This window comes from Herpailurus yagouaroundi, unplaced genomic scaffold (assembly GCF_014898765.1).
Source record: "Herpailurus yagouaroundi ecotype Mexico unplaced genomic scaffold, PumYag 141, whole genome shotgun sequence".
Classification (NCBI taxonomy): Eukaryota; Metazoa; Chordata; class Mammalia; order Carnivora; family Felidae; genus Herpailurus; species Herpailurus yagouaroundi.
The window spans coordinates 13,098,762-13,117,675 of NW_024412396.1; the positions used below are offsets into that span (position 1 = coordinate 13,098,762).

General features: G+C 39.5%; 1 protein-coding gene across 1 annotated transcript in view; it reads right to left on the minus strand.

Annotated features, from left to right (window-relative positions):
- Window positions 1-5,525: 5,525 nt before the first annotated feature.
- Window positions 5,526-18,914, minus strand: part of SNX6 (sorting nexin 6) — a 52,710-nt gene continuing 39,321 nt past the window's right edge. The window contains exons 9-13 of the mRNA XM_040476912.1: window positions 16,237-16,312; window positions 13,732-13,771; window positions 8,664-8,750; window positions 5,880-6,039; window positions 5,526-5,792 (exon numbers count right to left, since the gene is read on the minus strand). Of these exons, the coding sequence (XP_040332846.1) occupies window positions 5,683-5,792; window positions 5,880-6,039; window positions 8,664-8,750; window positions 13,732-13,771; window positions 16,237-16,312 (473 nt within the window). The 3' untranslated portion in view covers window positions 5,526-5,682. The remainder of the gene's footprint in view (window positions 5,793-5,879; window positions 6,040-8,663; window positions 8,751-13,731; window positions 13,772-16,236; window positions 16,313-18,914) is intronic.

Sequence of the window (18,914 nt, forward strand, 5' to 3'; positions counted from 1 at the left end):
CCCCCTCTCTCTCTCTCTCTCTCTCTCTCTCTCTCTCTCTCTCTCGCTAGCCCGCTAGCTCGCTCGCTCTGCCTCTCCCCTTCTCCCACGTGTGCGCTCGCGCTCTCTCTCGCTCGCTCTCTCAAAATAAATAAACTTAAAAAATAAATAAAAAGGCCTGTGCGCCGAATGTCATGTATTATCTTGAGTATCCTTTTGCCACTAAAGACATTATTCATTGTTAGACAACTGGTGGCCTAAAAGTCTGTGGATTAGATAATGGTACTGTATCCATAGTAATTTCCTGATCTTTGTAATTGCTCCAAGTACTCAAGAGAATTATTTGGTGTTAGGAAATCGACACTGAAGTGTTTAAGAGCCAAGAGACTTCCTAGCTGCAACCTAAGTGGTTTAAGACAAAAACAGGTATGTATAAGGGTAGGGGTGTGGGGTGTGTGTGTACTGTGTAAAGAGGAAAAGTAAAGAGGGAGGGAGGAAGAGGGGGAGGGGAGGACAGAGCGAACATGACAATATGCACATTTGAGGACTCTAGTGACAACTATCCAGGGATTCTTTGTACTTTTCTTGCAACTTTACTGAGCGCCTGAAATTGGGGGAACATAAACCTTTAAGAATTTCAAGTGCCCCAGTAACTGTCCATGTTGTGCCAGTAGAACGATGGATTCTGAGCCTGTCTGTATTTCCGACATGATCTTCTTAAAGGTATATCCCTCCAGTGGGACGAAGTCCAAGGATACACATCCTGCACTTGACACACTGCCAACGCCCTCCAGAAGGGTGTGCCCTGACCCACACTTACCCACCAGGCACGAGGACTCCACGCCCTCATAGGCAGCAGTAGCATCACCTTTTTTTTTTTTTTCCACTGCCTTTATCATACATTCTATGCTTCATTAATAAAATATCCGAGACTGTCTTCAAGGACACAAAAGTGACCAAATGACCTAATTTTCTGTTATAACCAGGTTCCAATACATGGCAAGACATATCCCGGTTATAATGAGTGAAATCCAAAGCAGTTTTAAGCCATCTGGATGTAAATTTAACCAATGTCTAATCTCTTTGGAATAACTTATATGGATTCTGGGACCAAAATGGGACTTTGTTCAGATTTGCAAAATCATCAAGAAACCTCAGACGAGAGGGCAGGGTTTCTCAACCTCGGTTTTGTTTTTTGTTTTTTTTTAAGCTTTATTAGTTTTTTAAATGTTTATTTTATTTTATTTTTGAGAGAGAGACAGAGAGAGAGAGAGAGAGAGAGAGAGAGAGAGAGAGAGAGAGAGGAGAGAATCCCAAGCACGCTCCACGGTTATCAGTGCAGAGCTGGACACGGGGCTCGAACTCACAAACCCGTGAGATCATGACATGAACGGAAACCAAGAGTCAGACGCTTCACTGACTGAGCCACCCAGGCGCCCCAAGTTTTATTAAAGTAATCTCTCTACACCCAACGTGGGGCTTGAACTGGCGACTCCGAGATCGAGAGTCACACGCTCTTCCGACCGAGCCAGCCAGGCACCACCCACCCTACCCCCCATTTAAAAGAAGATTTTATTTTATCATTATTTTTAAAATTTATTATCATTTTCTTAGGTAGGTCAAGAGGCGGATGCTTGACTGACTGAGCCACCCAGGTGCCCCTGAACGATTTTATTTTTAAAGTCATCTCTACACCCGACGTGGGGCTCAGACCTACAACCCTGAGAACACGAGTTGCACGCTCCACCGACTGAGCCATCCAGTCTCCGTGTCCCTCAGTCTCGGCACACTTGACGTATTTGGGGCTCTCGAATCCTTTCTAATGGAGGCTCTCCTGTGCCCTGTCAAAAGTTTAGCAGCATTCCTGCCCTCTGTGCTCTACATACCGGTCGTAAACCCACCCATCCTCCATTGTGACTACCAGACATGTCTCCAGAAATTGCTAAATGTCTCCCGGGAGGCAAAACTGCCTCTAGTTGAGAGAGCCACCGGAGCAGAAGACCCATCAGAGAACACATTTCAGAAAGGATTTGAAAAGCACAGAAATCTGGAAACCAGAGCCTGACAACCATCTATATAGTAAGGGTCAGCAAACTTTCTGTAAAGGGCTTAAACACGTAGTAAACGTTTTAGACTTTGAGAGACATGTGGTCTCTGTTTTGCTGTAGTAGTATGAAAGCAACCACAGACGGAGCACAAAGGAACGAGCTTGGCTGTATTCCAGTAAAACTACACTTACAGATGAAATCTAAATTTCGCGTAATTATCACGTGTCACGAAATACTATTCTTTCGCCTTTTTTCAAAGAACCACTGAGGGGCACCTGGGTGGCTCAGTCGGTCAAGCGTCGTCCGACTCTCGATTTCGGCTCAGGTCATGATCTCACGGTTGGTCGTGAGATCAGCCCCGCCTGGGATTCTGCACTGGGCGTGGAGCCTGCTTAACATACTCTCTCTCCGGGACACCTGGGTGGCTCTTTCGGGTAGGTGTCTGACTCTTGGGTTTCGGCTCAGGTCATGGTCTGGCGGTTAGGGAGTTCAAGCCCTGCATCGGGCTTCACGCTGACAGTGAGGAGCCTGCTTGGTGTTCTTTCTCTCTCTCTACCTCTCTCTCTCCCTCTCTCTCTCTGCCCCTTCCCTGCTCGTGCTCTCTCTCTCCCTCTCAAAACCAACGCCATTCTTGGCTCACAGGCTACACAGAAACAGACAGGCTGTAATTTGCTAATCCTTCCTTAAACCTATTAACAAAATCCTGAAGAGATTTTGTAACCTCCTTACAAAGAACAAACATAGTGAACATTAGAAACCAACACGGGTGCAGTAACAATAAATCATGCCAACCTTATCGAAATATTTTCTTTTGAGAGGGTGATTAGACCGGGAAATCCGTAACATATAGCTTCATTGTAATGAGGAATTGGATACTTCTTGTATCCATCACAGATAAAATGGAAACGGTTGATGATAGTATAAATAGGTGAATTCCTAGCTACCCAAATAGCCATCGCCAAAGAATACTCATTAATAACTTAATATCAATTAGTACAGAAAGAAAGGAAGGGAACTAAAAATTCAGCCTTTTTGGGTACCGTGCACTTATCCGGTTAGATGAACCAACGTTGACTCCTTTGGTCCCGATCAATCTTTTAAAGTAAAACTTAGATGACGACATAAAAGGGAAGTTCATACAAACTACAAATGTCCATCACTTGGGAGTAATCACCACTCTCCTAGTCAACTACTTTATGATCAAATCGAAGTTTCCAAAAGATCTCACGCTGGGCTACAACTAGCAAGCTACAATTTGACAGACATAACTGTGGCCTGCAACTTCATTTTAAAAATTAAATGCTCCGTACATGAAAAGTTCTAGAGACCTGTTGCACGACAATGTGAATATACTTAACGAGGCTGAACCGCACACTTTCAAAGTGGGTAAGACGGTACATTTATGTGTTTTTTACCACAAAAATGAAAACTATTCCTACAAAGAATTAAACACACAACTATAGGTTGGAGGCTCGAAAACAGACCAAGAAGGAGGAGGAGAACGAGGAGAAGATGTGTGATTATAAGCCAAATCAAGCTGGTGTAAGATGGCGCTAAACAAAACAAAACACAAAAGAACCAAAAAACGAAAAAACAAACCCTTATGCGAAAAGCAAAAAGAAAAAGAAAAAAAAGAAAAAACACAAAAAACCCTTATGCCTCTAAAACTGCCGTAAGAAGAAACGTGTACAATAATAAGTCCACGTATGGAAAGGTGTTTCCATTTCTGGGTGCAATATTGAAAAAAAATTTTAATGTTTATGTACTTATTTTTTTTTGAGAAACAGAGAGAGAGAGAGAGAGAGAGAGAGAGACATAGAGACAGAGAGAGACAGAGCATGAGCAGGGGAGGGGCAGAGAGAGAAAAGAGGGAGACACAGAATCCGAAGCAATTCCAGGCTCTGAGCTGTCAGCACAGAGCCCGACGTCGGGCTCGAACTCACCAACTGTGAGATCGTGAGCTCGTGAGATCGTGACCTGAGCCAAAGACAGAGGCTTACCCAACTGAGCCACCAAGGGGCCCCTGCATGCAATATTTGAAAACAGCAATGACCTAGTGTAATAATATAAAAAGCTTATTGAAATGTATGGGATAAAATATATTTAGCTCAAAGATGTCTAGCTTGTAGGAGAGAATATAATCAAATATTTGAGGGTAATATATCCAAATGTTTCTGTGGGAGAAATTAAATTCATTTTTCTTTCTTTTTTTAAAGCCAACCCATTTATTTTGAGAGTTTGAGAGAGAGAGAGAGAGAGAGAGAGAGAGAGAGAGCGCGCACCAGCGAGCGCACGAGCGGGGAGGGGCAGGGAGAGAGAGAACCCCAAGCAGACTCCACGCAGAGTTGGACGCAGGGCTCCTCCAGCTGACAAACTGTGAGACCATGACCTGACCGAAACCAAGAGTCGGACCCTCAAACGACAGAGCCACCCAGGCATCCGTCAAATTTATCTTTCTTATTTCACGTGACAAAACTCTGACCGATTTGTCAAAGTGACACAGAAGCAGCTTTCTGTGCGTTATGGAGTGTCCCGAACGTCTCAGTAGAGTTTCAAGCTTTTTAATGGCTTTCAAAGCGTAAATACTATAAATATATTAAAAAAAAACAAAAACAAAAAAACAAAAAAACACTAACAAGTTTATTTAAATTTCTTTAATACTTCTAATTTGGGGAATTTTGAATATATTTTTACTTTCAGTCCTTCTGACTGAAGCCAGCAAATATTAAATTTTTAAAGAAGTTTTTATTAAAGATAGATTTATCTTTTTTAAGCAGTCACAAATGATACTGGTTTCCATATTAGGTACTAGGGTCTTGCAGAGCCGACCGCTTAGAGAAATTGTACGTATTATTCTTGCTTGAATTAGATGATCTTTAAGTTCGCTCGCAATTCTAAGATTCTCTAGTTCTAACCTTATTAGAAGGCTTGGGCCAAGCTTTATCTTAACTACAAGAAAGGGCTGAATCTGGAGGAAACAAACACTAGAAAAAACGCTGGGCGAAGGATATTTATTTACGAACATTAAATTATTCTGGAGTACTAAAATGATCTTCAAAAATTAGCATCCCAATTATAATTCATTCTAATCCAGGAATGGCTCTTCCAATATCCCTCCAGAAAGAAACTGTCATTAAAGGATTATTGTCACTTCCATAACTGACTCCTTCCTTCCTCCCTGCCTTCCTCTCTTTCTTTTTTTTTTTTTTTAAGTAATCTCTACACCCAACACCCAACGTGGGGCTCAAACTCACATCTAGGAGATCAAGGGTCACATGCTCCACCGAATGAGCCGGCCAGGCACCCCATAATTCATTCATTCATTCATTCATTTCTTTCTCTTCTTTCTTTCTCTCTTTTTCTTTCTTTCTTTCTTTCTCTTCTTTCTTTCTCTCTTTTTCTTTCTTTCTTTCTTTCTTTCTTTCTTTCTTTCTTTCTTTCTTTCTATCTTTCTCTCTCTCTCTCTCTCCCTCCCTCCCTCCCTTTTCTTTTTAATGTTTATTTTTTACTTTTGGGGGGGAAGAGCACAGACCGGGGACAGAGGATCTGAAGGGGGGGCCCCGCACAGCCTAACGTGGGACTTGAAACTCACCAATCGTGAGGACCCAGGTGCCCCAAGACTGACTCATTTCTAAATTATAAGTCACGTAAACTATTAAACCTTGACTATGACACTAACCTTTGCATGCTTCAGTTCTAACTCTGCCAGTTCCACTAAATTTTTTCTGAATGCGGCAACTCTTCTCGTCTTAAAATCTATAAGTTCTGTGAACAAAAGAAATTAGGATTAACTATTTAATTCACATAATAGTTGAAGGTATACCGTATAATTAAAGGTTAATATAACAGTACCTTGTTTTGCAGATTCAGATATTTTTTCAAATTTCTGACAACATAATTGTTGGGATGTCTCAGCCTGAAGAACATCTTTATTTTTCGCTCTTGCTTTATCCAGTGCTTTGTTAGCATTTTCATAATCCACTAGTGACCTAGATCTTCGATAGAGGAGATCCTATACAACAGAATGCTTCACAGTAAGGCACGATGCGTGTTTCGAACAGTTACGGGCAACCACCACCACCCCACTGCCCCCATCATCATCAGAGCTAACGCTTACGCCATGAAGATCACATGCCAGTCACCCTCCAAATGGTCTTTATAACGGCTTTATGGAGATGTAATTCACACACAGACACCTCGTTCCAAGTGCACAATTCATGGGTTTTTAGTGTGCTGGCAGAGTTGTATAACCATCACCACCATCAATTTTGGAGCATTTTTGTCGATCAAAAAGAAACCCCACATCCATCAGCAGTCACTCTTCATTTCCTCCTTGCCACCCCCCAACCCTAGACAACCGTTGATCTGCTTTCTGTCTCTATAGATTTGCCTATTCTGGGCGTGCCATGAAAAAAAAAATGGAATCACGTAATATGTGGCCTTTTCTGTCTGGCTTTCTTCTTCACACAGCATACAGTTTCGAGTTCATTCATGTTATAACTGAATCAGTACTTCATTCCTCTTGACTGCTAAATGATGTTTCGCCGTAAGGACAGACACACCGCATGGATGTGTCCGTTCACCAGTGGAGAGACATTTGTTTGTTTCCACACTCTGCCTATTATGAATAATGCTGTTATGAACATTTGTGTAGAAGTCTGTGTGTGACCATGTCTTCCTTTCTCTTTCTATCTCATTACTTAGGGGTGGAATTGCTGGGTCACTCGGTAATTCTATGTTCAACCTTTTGAGAAACTGCCAGACTGTTTTCCAAAGTGGCTGCGCCATTTTACATTTCTGCAGACGCTGTATGAGTGTCCCAATTTCTCCACATCCTTGGCAACGCTTATCTTTTTGATTCAAGCCACCTGGTGGTGTGAAGTGGTATCACGCTGTGGTTTTATTTTACAAATATTTAATTAATTAATTATTGAAAACAATTTTTAAAAAAGGTTTATTCACTTTTGAGAGAGACAGAGACAGGGCAGAAGCGGGGGAGGGCAGAGAGAAAGGGAGACAGAATCTGAAGTAGGCTGCATGCTCTGAGCCGTCAGCTCAGAGCCCGATGCGGGGCTTGAATCCACAAACCATGAGACCATAACCTGAGCCAAAGTTGGACACCTAACCGAATAAGCCACCCAGGTGCCCCTTACTTATTTATTAATTTTTTTTTTAAAGTTTATTTGTTTTGGGAGAGAGAACAAGAGTGGTGGGGCAGATACAGAGGAGGAGAGAGAAAATCCCAAGTAGGCTCCACACTATCATCGTGGAGACTGATGTGGAGCTTGAGCTCATGAACCGTGGGTTCATGATCTGAGCCAAATACAAGAGTCAGACACTTATTCAACTGAGCCACCCAGGCACCACTAATGATTTTATGTTTTAAGTAATCTCTACACCCAATGTGGGGCTTGAACTCGAGACCCTGAGATCAAGAGTCACATGTGCTATAAACTAAGCCAGCCAGGTGCCCCAAGGCCAATTTATAATTTGATAAGGAATGAAAATGTGGTGTTCAAATCACCACTGACCACATGGGAATTTTCTGTACAATACATACCGATTCATAAATTAACACAAAATTTGGAATATCTGAGCCACTAAGTTTTCAGTGCTTTTTTCAGTTGTTTCTGTTAAACATTTTTTGGATAGTAAGAGTTTTAGTCTTGCACATACATAGACTTCCAAAGGATATTTGGGTTCCCTGGGTGGCTCAGTTGGTTGAGTGATCGACTCTTGATTTTGGCTGAGGTCATGATCTTGCGGTTGGTGGGTTTGAGCCCCAGGTCGGTCTCTGCACTGACAGTGCAGAGCCTGCTGGGATTCTCAGTCTTCCTCTCTCTCTGCCCCTACTCACCCTCTTCACTCTCAAAAAAAAAGGAAATTTGAGTCGCCTTAAAATAAAACACATTCTGATTTTAGAGCTCATTTACCCCCAAAAGATATATATAGACCAAATTAGGACTCCTTTAGCTACGGGGTTTACTTTTTGTTTTGTAGGCATTTTACCTGAATGACTATACCAAATTCATTAAAAAAAAAAAAATTCTAATCTATACTGTATCAGAAGCTTATAGAGGAAACATTATTTTTAGTTATTTTTTAATTTTATTATTATTTTTAATAATTTTTTAAAAAATGTTTACTTTTTGAGAGACAGAGTGAGAGAGCACATGTGTGCACAAGCTGGGCAAGGACAGAGAGAAAGGGAGACACAGAATCCGAGGCAGGTTCCAGGCTCCAAGCTGTCAGCGCAGAGCCTAATGTGGGGCTCGAACTCATGAACCACAAGATCATGACCTGAGCCAAAGCCGGATGCATAACTGACTGAGCCACCAAGTGCCCCAAGTTTTTATTCTTTTAAATAAGCACTAGGCCCAACACGGGGCATGAAGTCATGACCCCAACATTTAGAGTTGCATGCTCTACCAACTGAGCCAGTCAGGCACCCCAATAGAGGAAACATTTATGTGGGGTTCCCTGACCTACAATTTATAAAAGGAGAAAAAAATTCACACTTGAGAATATAATTTAAAATCAACAGATTAATAATTTTTAATAACCTTAAATCTAACTTCTAAAGAGATGGCTTTTAATAAAACAGTCCTTTTTAAAAAACAGTGAACAGTAAGTTACCTTAGCAGCTTGAGATTCCCTTAAGTAATATTTTAAAAGGTCAGAAAGTTTGAGGTCCTCATCAGCAGACACTCGTGCTTCTATTTTCTGAAAAAGGGGAAAAAAACAGGCATTTAATTAGCACATAGTCTACACCCCACATTTTCTTTCTCAATTACTGTAAAAAAATTAAAGTTATAAATATCTACTGTATCCACTCCTATTTAACCTAAGTTTCCCACCCTCTCCTTTCTACTAGACTATTACTTTTCTTCATGATTATGACAAGAAATAAACAGAAAAAAGAAGGAGATCAAATGAAATTAGTGAGTTTTTGGAAGGACTCGATATCTGATTCAAGTTCCCAGCTAGACTGTGTTTCAGTACCATCTTTCAGCACTTACATTTTCTCTTGTTACTTCCTTTCAATGATATGTACACATGATTTTAAAGTGTTAAAGGCTGACAATGGTAGACTAGGTAACAAACCAATCTTCCTACTGAGAACAACCAGAAAATACAGTCAAAACATTACCAAAATGTGCCTGAAGACACCACAGAGTAATAAACAGATGTGGTTAGTTTGAGTTGGGATAAAACGGGAAACAGCCATGTCAGACTAAAAAGATGCAACTCTTCAGTCTGGAGAGACAGAGGATAAAGATGTATTATGTCAACCAAATATAATATAGGGACCTTGTTGGAATCTAAGTCAGATGAACTCCACTGTAAAAAGCCATTTGAGGCAACTGGGAACATGTATATAGCAAGAATTTGGTGACATCAAGGGAAATCATTGATAACTGTATTGACTATATTAAAATTCTTATCTTTTTAAAAAAATGTTTATTTATTTATTTTGAGAATGAGAGAGAGGGAGGAAACCTCAAGCAGACTCTGCACTCAGCGCAGAGCCCAACAAAGGACTCGATCCCACGAACCATGAGATCATGACCTGTGCTGAAATCAGGAGCTGGAGGTTTTACTGACTGAGCCACCCAGGTGCCCCTAATTCTTATCTTTTAAAAAAAGACAGATGTGCACAAAGGGCAGAAACAGAATGAAATGGACATTTTGGGGAAAAAGCACTTTAAGCAATGTAGAAAATGTTAACATTTAGGAAATCTGGGTGACCCATGTATAGGAATTCCTTGTACTATTCTCACAATGTTTCTGTGGGTCTGAAATTCCTGTTGAAATAAAGTTAAAATTTAAAAACCCTACACATCCAGGGCACCTGGGTGCTCAGTCAGTTAAGCATCCAACTTTGGCTCAGGTCATGATCTCAGTTTGTGAGTTCAAGCCCCACGTCCGGCTCTGTGCTGACAGCTCAGTATGGAGCCTACTTTGAATTCTGTGTCTCCCTCTCTCTCTGCTCCTCCCCCGCTCATCCTCTGTCTCTCTCTCTCCTTCAAAAATAAATAAAAACATTAAAAAAATTAAAAATAAAAACCCTACACATCCAACAGAATAACTAAAAAAAGACAACAGCAAGTACTGCAAGCTGTGTAGCAACCCCAATGCTCACATTTATTCTGATGGGAATGTAAATTGGTACAATCACTTTGGGAAACGGTTTGGCACGATCTATGAAAGCTTTTCACATGGATACCGTAAGACCCCTAATTCCCCTCCTGGTTATATATACTGAACAAGTATCTACTTGTTTTCAGCTGAAACTATCTAGGAATGGTCTTAGAAGTACTATTTGTAAAGAGCCACAAACTAGAAACGATCCAAATGCCTACCAACAGGAGGACAAATGAATAAATTTAGGTATATTCTTGACAAGGAAAGGTATATAGCAATGAATGAAGGAATGAAGGAACTATACCTACATGCAACAACATGGATGAATCGGGGCTCCTGGGTGGTTCAGTAGGCTAAGTGTTTGATTCTTCATTTTGGCTCAGATCATGATCTCATGGTTTGTGAGACTGAGCCCTCAGCTGGGCACTGTGCTGGTAGCATGGAGCCTGCTTGGGATTCTTTCTCTCTTCCTCGCTCTCTGCCCCTCCCCCCACTTGTGCACTCGTTCGCGTGTACTCTCTCTGTCTCTCTCTCTCTCAGTAAATAAACTTAAAACCAAACGAAAAAACAAAAACAAAAACAAAAAACGCAGGGGCGCCTTCGTGGCTCAGTCAGTTAAGCATCCGACTCTGGATTTTGGCTCAGGTTTCTCATGGTTCGTGAGTTTGAGCTCTGCATGGGGCTCCAAGCTGTAGTGTGGAGCCTACTTGGGATTCTCTCTCTCCCTCTCTCTGTTCCTCCCTAGCTCTCTCTCTCTTTCAAAGTAAATAAACTAAAAAGAAAAGAAAAAAAAAAAAAGGAAAAGTACTTCTCTCTCTTCTGAAAAAGGAAAAAAAAAAAACCAACACAGATGAATCTTATGTATGTAATGCTGAGTAAATGGAACCAGACATGAAAGAATACATACTGCATGAAGCATTTACATAAAATATGAAAATAAGATTAATCTCTGCTGTTAGAAGCTAAGATAGTGGTTTTCCTTGCAGGAGGTGGTGACTCAGAAAGCAGCTGAAGGGGGGCAGGGCATGCTTTTTTTGTTTAAGTTTACTTATTTTGAGAGAGAGAGAGAGTCAGCGAGTGCGCATGTACAGAAGGGGGGAGGGGCAAAATAGAGGGGGTAGAGAGAATCCCAAGCAGGCTTAGCAATGTCATCATGGAGCCCGATGTGGGGCTCAAACTCATGAACCGTGAGATCATGACCTGAACCAAAATCAAGAGTTGGATGCTTAACCGACTGAGCCACCCAGGTGCCCCTAAATGTTCTATTTCTTGATGTGGGTGTTCATTATATGGGTGTGTTAAATTTGTTAAATTTCACTGAGCTGTATACTTCTCATATATGCTCTTTCCTATATGTAAAATATATTTCAGTAAAAAGTTAGCAAAAACCTTGAAGCTTAAGACACATTCCCTTACAGAGAAATAAACTTATGAACCTAACAATAAATGCACAGACATAAAATATATTCAAAATTGATTTAGATAAATTTAGATAAACTGATTTAGATAAATCTAGGTAACATGTTAGATGGAAGTTGGGTGCTTTTAAATATGGCTCCTCTCTCCTTCCACTAAGACGGAGTAGGGGTATGTATGTATGTATTCCCTTCCCTTGATTCTGGGCCCTAACATTGCTTGATCAATACAAAAGTGATGCTGTGCCAGTTTCAAGGCCTTAATGAAACTAGCAATTTTCACTTCCCATTTTTCAGGATGCTTGCTTTCAAGCCACCATACTGTGAGGAAACCTAAGCAGCTCCATGGAAAAGCAACACACAAATGTTACAGCCAATAGCCCCGGCTAAAGTCTCGGTTGGTAGCCAGTATCACCCCCAGACACCTGAGTGAAAGAGCCTTCCTTCAGAGGATTCTAGCCCACAGCCTTCATATGTTCCCTGTTGAGGCCCCAGACATCATGGAGTAAAGGCAAGCCACCTCTGTTCTGCCTTTTGTGAATTCTTGACCCAAAGAATTCATTAGCATAATAAAATGGCTGTCGTTTTAAGCTATTGATTTTAGGATGGTTTGTGCCACAGCAATAATAACCAGAACAACACCAAGACACCAAAAGAAATGAAGACTGTGGTGCCTATGGCAACGTGCCATCTAGATCTCCTTCATGAGAAATTGCTTGCTGCAAGGAGCATAGTTTGTTCAGAGTCCCAGCTGCAATCTCTCTAGATCAGAACAATATTCATCCCAAGGTTATGATACATCCTTCCCTCCTTGCCTCAGCTGCACCCAATGACAGAGCACAGGGGCCGTAGCACTAGCCCAGTCTTGCTGATGCCGTACTGCCTCTAATGAGCAACTTTGGCTGAGGACTCCCTTTTGATCTGGACAAAACTTTAAGACTGCGCTATAGTCTGAAACTCCTCCTACCAAGTCCCTCTCCTTTCCCAGGTGTAGACCTGCACTATGGTCTGAAGTCTCTTCACGTCTATCCTGCTCCTCCCTCTTTGTTCTTCCCAATGAATCTCTTGCATGTCTAATCTCATCTTGACATTTACTTCTGCAAAAATACTAACTCATAAAGCTATTCTGTGATAGTTCCCTATTCTTTTGATGTAGACACACAGGAAACAACTGTATCCTCCTGGAAAATGCTCATTTGTACAAATACCAAAAGTGAAATAATGGGCTTTTGGGACCCTTCACTACAACAACATTTATGTATTTAATGATGGTTTCCTTTGTAAGAAAATAACTCCTTTTCTTTTACTTATCTTCACTATCTATTACTCAATTGACAAAGTCACGTTGAAATCAGATTTCTACAATGGACTAGCCACTTCCAATCTCAGGTAAGTGCCATTAAACACATAATAAACATTTCACTCTTCTCTGAACTTCATCAAAGTGTTTTAATATTATTGTATCTAAGACTAATCCCTGAAAATCAAGACTACATCAATATTAAAGCATTATTGCTATGTAACCTTTTTTGCAGTTGTGTATTTGCCTCATATTGTTAAACTCACTTTTTTTTTTTAAATGTTTATTTTTAAGAGAGAGAGAGCGTGAGCAGGGGAGGGGCAGAGGGAGATGGGGACAGAGGATCCTAAGCGGGCTCTGTGCTGAAAGAAGCCAGCTCATTGTGGGGCTCAAACTCATGAACCCTAAGATCATGACCTAAGCTGAAGTTGGACGCTCAGTTGAGTCACCCAATGACACAGATATAACTCGCTTTTAAACCAGTGTGTCAAGGGGGATCAAAAGCAATGCAATCTTGGTAAAACCGTAATAAATCTAAAACTTTCTTCTAGCATACAAAGCCCCAGAAAAAGACCATTCTTCATAAAAGTAAACCTAGTCTCTATAATGAAAATGTTCTCTGATCAAGAATATGAACTTTTACAAATACCAAAAGGCCATAACAACAGCAACAAAAAAAATGAGTTTCCTGAAAAACAACTTACAATTTTCAAATCTAAGTCTGTTTCTTCATCCTTCTGAAGTAGAACTCATCTTTCTCAACAAAGTTAAACACAATCATAACAGGTTAAACAGTACTGTATGCAATGATTTAGACTCCCAAAGGTTAACTGATAGTACTTACTCTGGTTTTATCAAATAGTTCTGAAACTTTGAGAAAAAACCTGGAAGGGAAAAATATTTCATCAGAAGCCAGCTCTGAAATGATTTTCCAAGTCAAATGTTGAGAGAATATGCCCCCAAACTGTATTAATAATGAACACTGTTATCTCACTACAGTAATATTTGATGGTCTCGTTCAATGCAGACTTCATTTAGTTCAACATCTCTGTACTTCCACCCATATAACAGATAACTTGGAAACTGTTGTTACAGAAAATCTTACCCTTTCAAAGTAACAATCTAAGCCATATATTTATTAATTTCTAACTTTTTAAAATTCAATTTTTTTCCCTAATCTCTATACCCAATGTGGGGCTTGAACTCACAACCCCTGGATCAAAAGGCACATGCTCCACCAACTGAGCCAGCAGGCACCCCTAAGCCATACATATATTTAAACAAAAAAAAATTTTTCCTTACATTCATTAATATGCCACATAATACTAAATAAAGCCCATGATTTCAAAATTCTTATAGAAGTACAGAACAATCAGATCCAAAGAGACAAAAGGCTGATTTAAAAGGAAAACACTAAGGCTGGAACAGCTCTTGAAGTTATTTGATAGTTATGTTTTAAACACCTTCAAATAGAGCTGCTTTGTTTTAGAAAATAACAGAAATGAGTAAGCAATTTGTATCTTAAAATTCATGTTCACTTTTAACTAAATTGCCTATCTCTCAATGGTGATACCAACTAAAAAATATCCCAATGCACAGCTTTTTAAAAGAGTATTCTGTAAAATATGTAATTACTGGTGACGTTATAACTGGATGAAGGCAAGTGCTATTGAAAGCTAAAACACTATTTTATGAACTTTGTTTTACTAAAAAGAACTTGCTTGACAGGTTTATGCCCAGTTACACATGGCAAGGTTGACTTTTTCTTCTTATCAAAGACTTACAAATCCTTTTTTTAAAAATTATGTTTATTCATTTTTGAGAGACAGAGAGAGACAGAGTGTGAGCAGGGGAGGGGCAGACAGAGTGTGAGCAGGGGAGGGGCAGACAGAGAGGGAGACACAGAATCCAAAGCAGGCTCCAGGCTCTGGGCTGTCAGCACAGAGCCTGATGTGGGGCTAGAACCCACGAATTATGAGATCATGAACTGAAGTCAGATGCTTAACCGACTGAGCCACCCAGGCACTCCAAGACTTATGAATTCTTAGGAAAGGTAGCATGTTAATTAATGTAAGCCATATATATATATGTATAGTACCTTGCTTTGCTGAAAAACTTGGATCTTTGGATCTTACAGGTCTACTAAGACAAGATACACTAGAAAAAAGATTCAAGGATGTGGTTTAGAAAAAGGCATAAACTAGGAAAATAGTTTTGCCACTTAAGTTTGAAAAAAAAAAGTTTGGATTATTTTTCAATAAACAGTTGTGTTTAAACAATATTATAGGAAAAACTAAAATTAACCATGGTTAGATTAATGTAGAAAGCTAACATAAATTAAGTAAGGGACAGCTGTGTAAGCAAACATTCAGAGAGTATTTCCATACTAACACATACAACAGCTACCCTCTGGTCACCCTAGGACTACCCTGAGATTCACTAAACTTAAAAACTAAAACTAGCCTCTCTAAAAAGTATAAACTAATACCATCATATTTTACTTTAAAAGTCAATTTGGCCTCCAAAGAAATACATACATACATATATATACTGTATATTCTAATTTCAGAACGTTTATTTATAATAAACTTCATCAAAACCTAAGAACATTTTGACATAAGTTCTGTGTCTCTTCCTTACACATACACACACGTCAGCCAATTTTCATCAAATAACACTTTGTAAATGTTAAAATATACATTAAAGTCAATTTTTATTTTTCAGATTTTCTTTTTAAATGTTTATTTTTGAGAGAGAGAGAGCATGTGAACTGGGGAGGGACAGAGAGAGAGGGAGACAGAGGATCCGAAGCAGGCTATGTGCTGATAGTAGAGAGTCCGATGTGGAGCTTGAACCCACGAACCGTGAGATCATGACCTGAGCAGAAGTCGGACATTTAAACTGAGTTCCCTAGGCGCCTCTATTTTTCAGATTTAAGAAATAAGAGAGAAAGAGTAGAGGAAAAAATAACATTGATCCAAGTTTATAAAAAAGTTCCTTATTACTGATGTGTTTTGATGAAGATATTCTAAATGCCTGCTGGGTCAGGCATTCTACATGCCCAGGCTGCTAGCAAAATTTTTCTGTTTTATTTAATGTTTTAAAACTTTTTTTTTTTTAATGTTTATTTTTGAGAGAGAGACAGAGTGTGAGCAGGGGAGGAGCAGAGAGAGAGGGAGACATAGAATCCAAAGCAGGCTCCAGACTCTGAGCTGTCAGCACAGAGCCCAATGCAGGGCTCGAACTCACAAACCATGAGATCATGACCTGACCCAAAGTCAGACGCCTAACCAACTGAGCCACCCAGGTGCCCTGTGTTTTATTTAATGTTTTAAATCAGAATCCTTACTTGCATATATCTGTAGAATCCTGAGTTCCTAAAGCATATAGCGAAGAACCAATCCTATTGTAATCATCTGCAGCACCTATGGAAAAGATTGTTAGAATTTCATATATTTGTTCATTGATTCAAAAATACCTATTGAGCATTCACCTGCTAAACAAATGTGTATACAGTATGAGATATTCCAAGTCTGGTGAAGGAAATGACAATAACTATAATATAATTTGATGGAATATTATATCAGAATATTCTATCAGAAGTAGGTAAAAACTACTTTGGGAGCAGGGGAAACCTGAGTAAGTTAGGGAAGGATTTATAGACACTACCGAGTGAGTCAGAACTTGCAGGATAAGAAAAATCTTTACCAGACAAAAGAGGGGAGAGCATTCTGGATGAAGGGCAGAGCATGGATACAGGCTAGTAAGACATAAAAGAACACAGTATATTCAGACAGCCTTCTAGAAAGAAGGCACTACAAGGATACAGAGGGGAGTGGAAGGAGTTGAAGATGGAAAAATAAATTAGAGGTATCTTGGAGGGAAAATGGGTTTTTGGATGCCATGATAAAGTTTGGATTTGATCTTATAAGAATGGGTGTTATTAAACATTTAAAAATAACAGTAGTGGTAAAATCAAGCACTGCCTGGAATAAAGACTAGAAGTGGAGAGACACAGAAGGCAGAGCAACCAACTAGGAAATTTTTGGGTCCAATACTGATTGTTAGGATCAAAGTAACGAAAATACTGACAGCAGAGAGGAACAACAAGGCTGGAAGATATTTAGGAAACCTAATAGGTAGGATTTACAATTAGGAAATCCTAATAGGTAGGATTACAAACAGGAGACCTGAGGTAGGAAGAAAAATTATGGAGCTTGGGAAGCTACATGAATGGTGGTAGCACCATTACCCTTAGGTGCTAGGAAGCAAAGTATTCAACTTTAGCACAATACTCTTCCTATTCCTAGCACTCACCCCCAGGACAACTTGTTGAAAAAAGATTACTTGTTTCAGAAAAAGGATAGTACAGTGCAATGGTTAAGCTCATGGTCCTGGGACCCAATTTACCAGCTATATGACCTTGAGTTTATCACTTAACTTGTGAATGCCTTGCTTTCTTCATCTGGAAATGGGGATAATAATGGTACCAGTCTTATAAAATTACTTGGATTAAGTGAGTTAATCAATGTTACTATATATCTGGCACACAGTGAATATAGTACTATATAAATGTTTGCTATTAATGAAATCCAAGATGTGTACTTTGTATGGAAATTTCCACTTATCCTCAGTAGCATGTTTATAAGGTTTTAGTGTGTTTATTCTTTAACAAAACGGTAATCCTTACATTATACTTTATATGTTGTACAAAGTTATATTCAACAGATAAGGCTGAAATTTGGTGACTATTTACTTACTGTTATTCAGAAACAGATCTATTCTGGTATCTTTCATAAAGATACTTAGAATACAAATTTTGGACTCTGAATAGGAACTTCTATATGTGAGACTTTTCACTATTAACCTAAAATTTTAAGTTAAAAAATCACATAAAGGTTGGTTTATCAAGGCAGGTATCAAAAATGATTTGTGTCCAATATCACATACAGTAATATTTTATACTTAAAATGACCCTGAAATTATTTATTATTATTTTTAATATTTAATTTTGAGAGAGAGAGAACGAGCAGGGGAGGGGCAGAGAGTGAGAGGGAGACACAGAATCCAAAGCAGGCTCCAGGCTCTGAGCTGTTAGCACAGAGCCTGACACGGGTCTCGAACCGTGAGATCATGACCTGAGCCAAAGTCGGAGGCTTAACCGACTGAGCCACCGAGGTGCCCCTGAGATTTTTCTTTCTTTTTTTTTTTTACATTTATTTATTTTTGAGAGACAGAGAGAGACAGAGCACAAGTGGGGGAGGGGCATAGAGAGAAGGAGACACAGAATCCGAAGCAGGCTCCAGGCTCTGAACTGACAGCACAGAGCCCACACGCGGGGCTCGAACTCACAAACCATGAGATCATGTCCTGAGCCTAAGTCGGACACTTAACCAACTGAGCCACCCAGGCACCCCCTGAGATTATTTTTTAGAGCAAGAAATTCCTGTCTCCTAGTATCCGGCTCTGAGAACACTACCCTTTTGGGCTATTACATCATTATACGATCACAGAAAATAAGCAAACTGCCTTGATTTTATATACATCACAGTGAGGCTGAAAAGCTTAGTTTTTCATAGTCCAGGCTAGTTAAGTTCATGCGTTGTGAAAAAAGTTTTTACTTTATAATTTTATAATTATGTAATAATTATAATTTTGTAAAACAGATTCGCCATCATCTCTTCTACAAATACTGTTCCATTTGGCCAAATAGAATAAATAAGAATTATGTTAACAGATGACTCTCTACCTTTATAGTTCTTTATGTTTCCATAGCACAAATATATACCTCTATTAAAGGACTGACTACAATACACTGTAATTTTCTGCTTTTCAGATTTCTGCAAAATTTCTGCAAAATTATTAATTCCTGAAGGGCAAAGACTATATTTTCTTCATCTTGAAATTACCAATGCCTAACATTATGGTTGGTAAACAGGCCAATGTTTATAAACTATTTTATTTTTTACTTAATTTTATTTATCCTATCCTATCCTATCCTATCCTATCCTATCCTATCCTATCCTA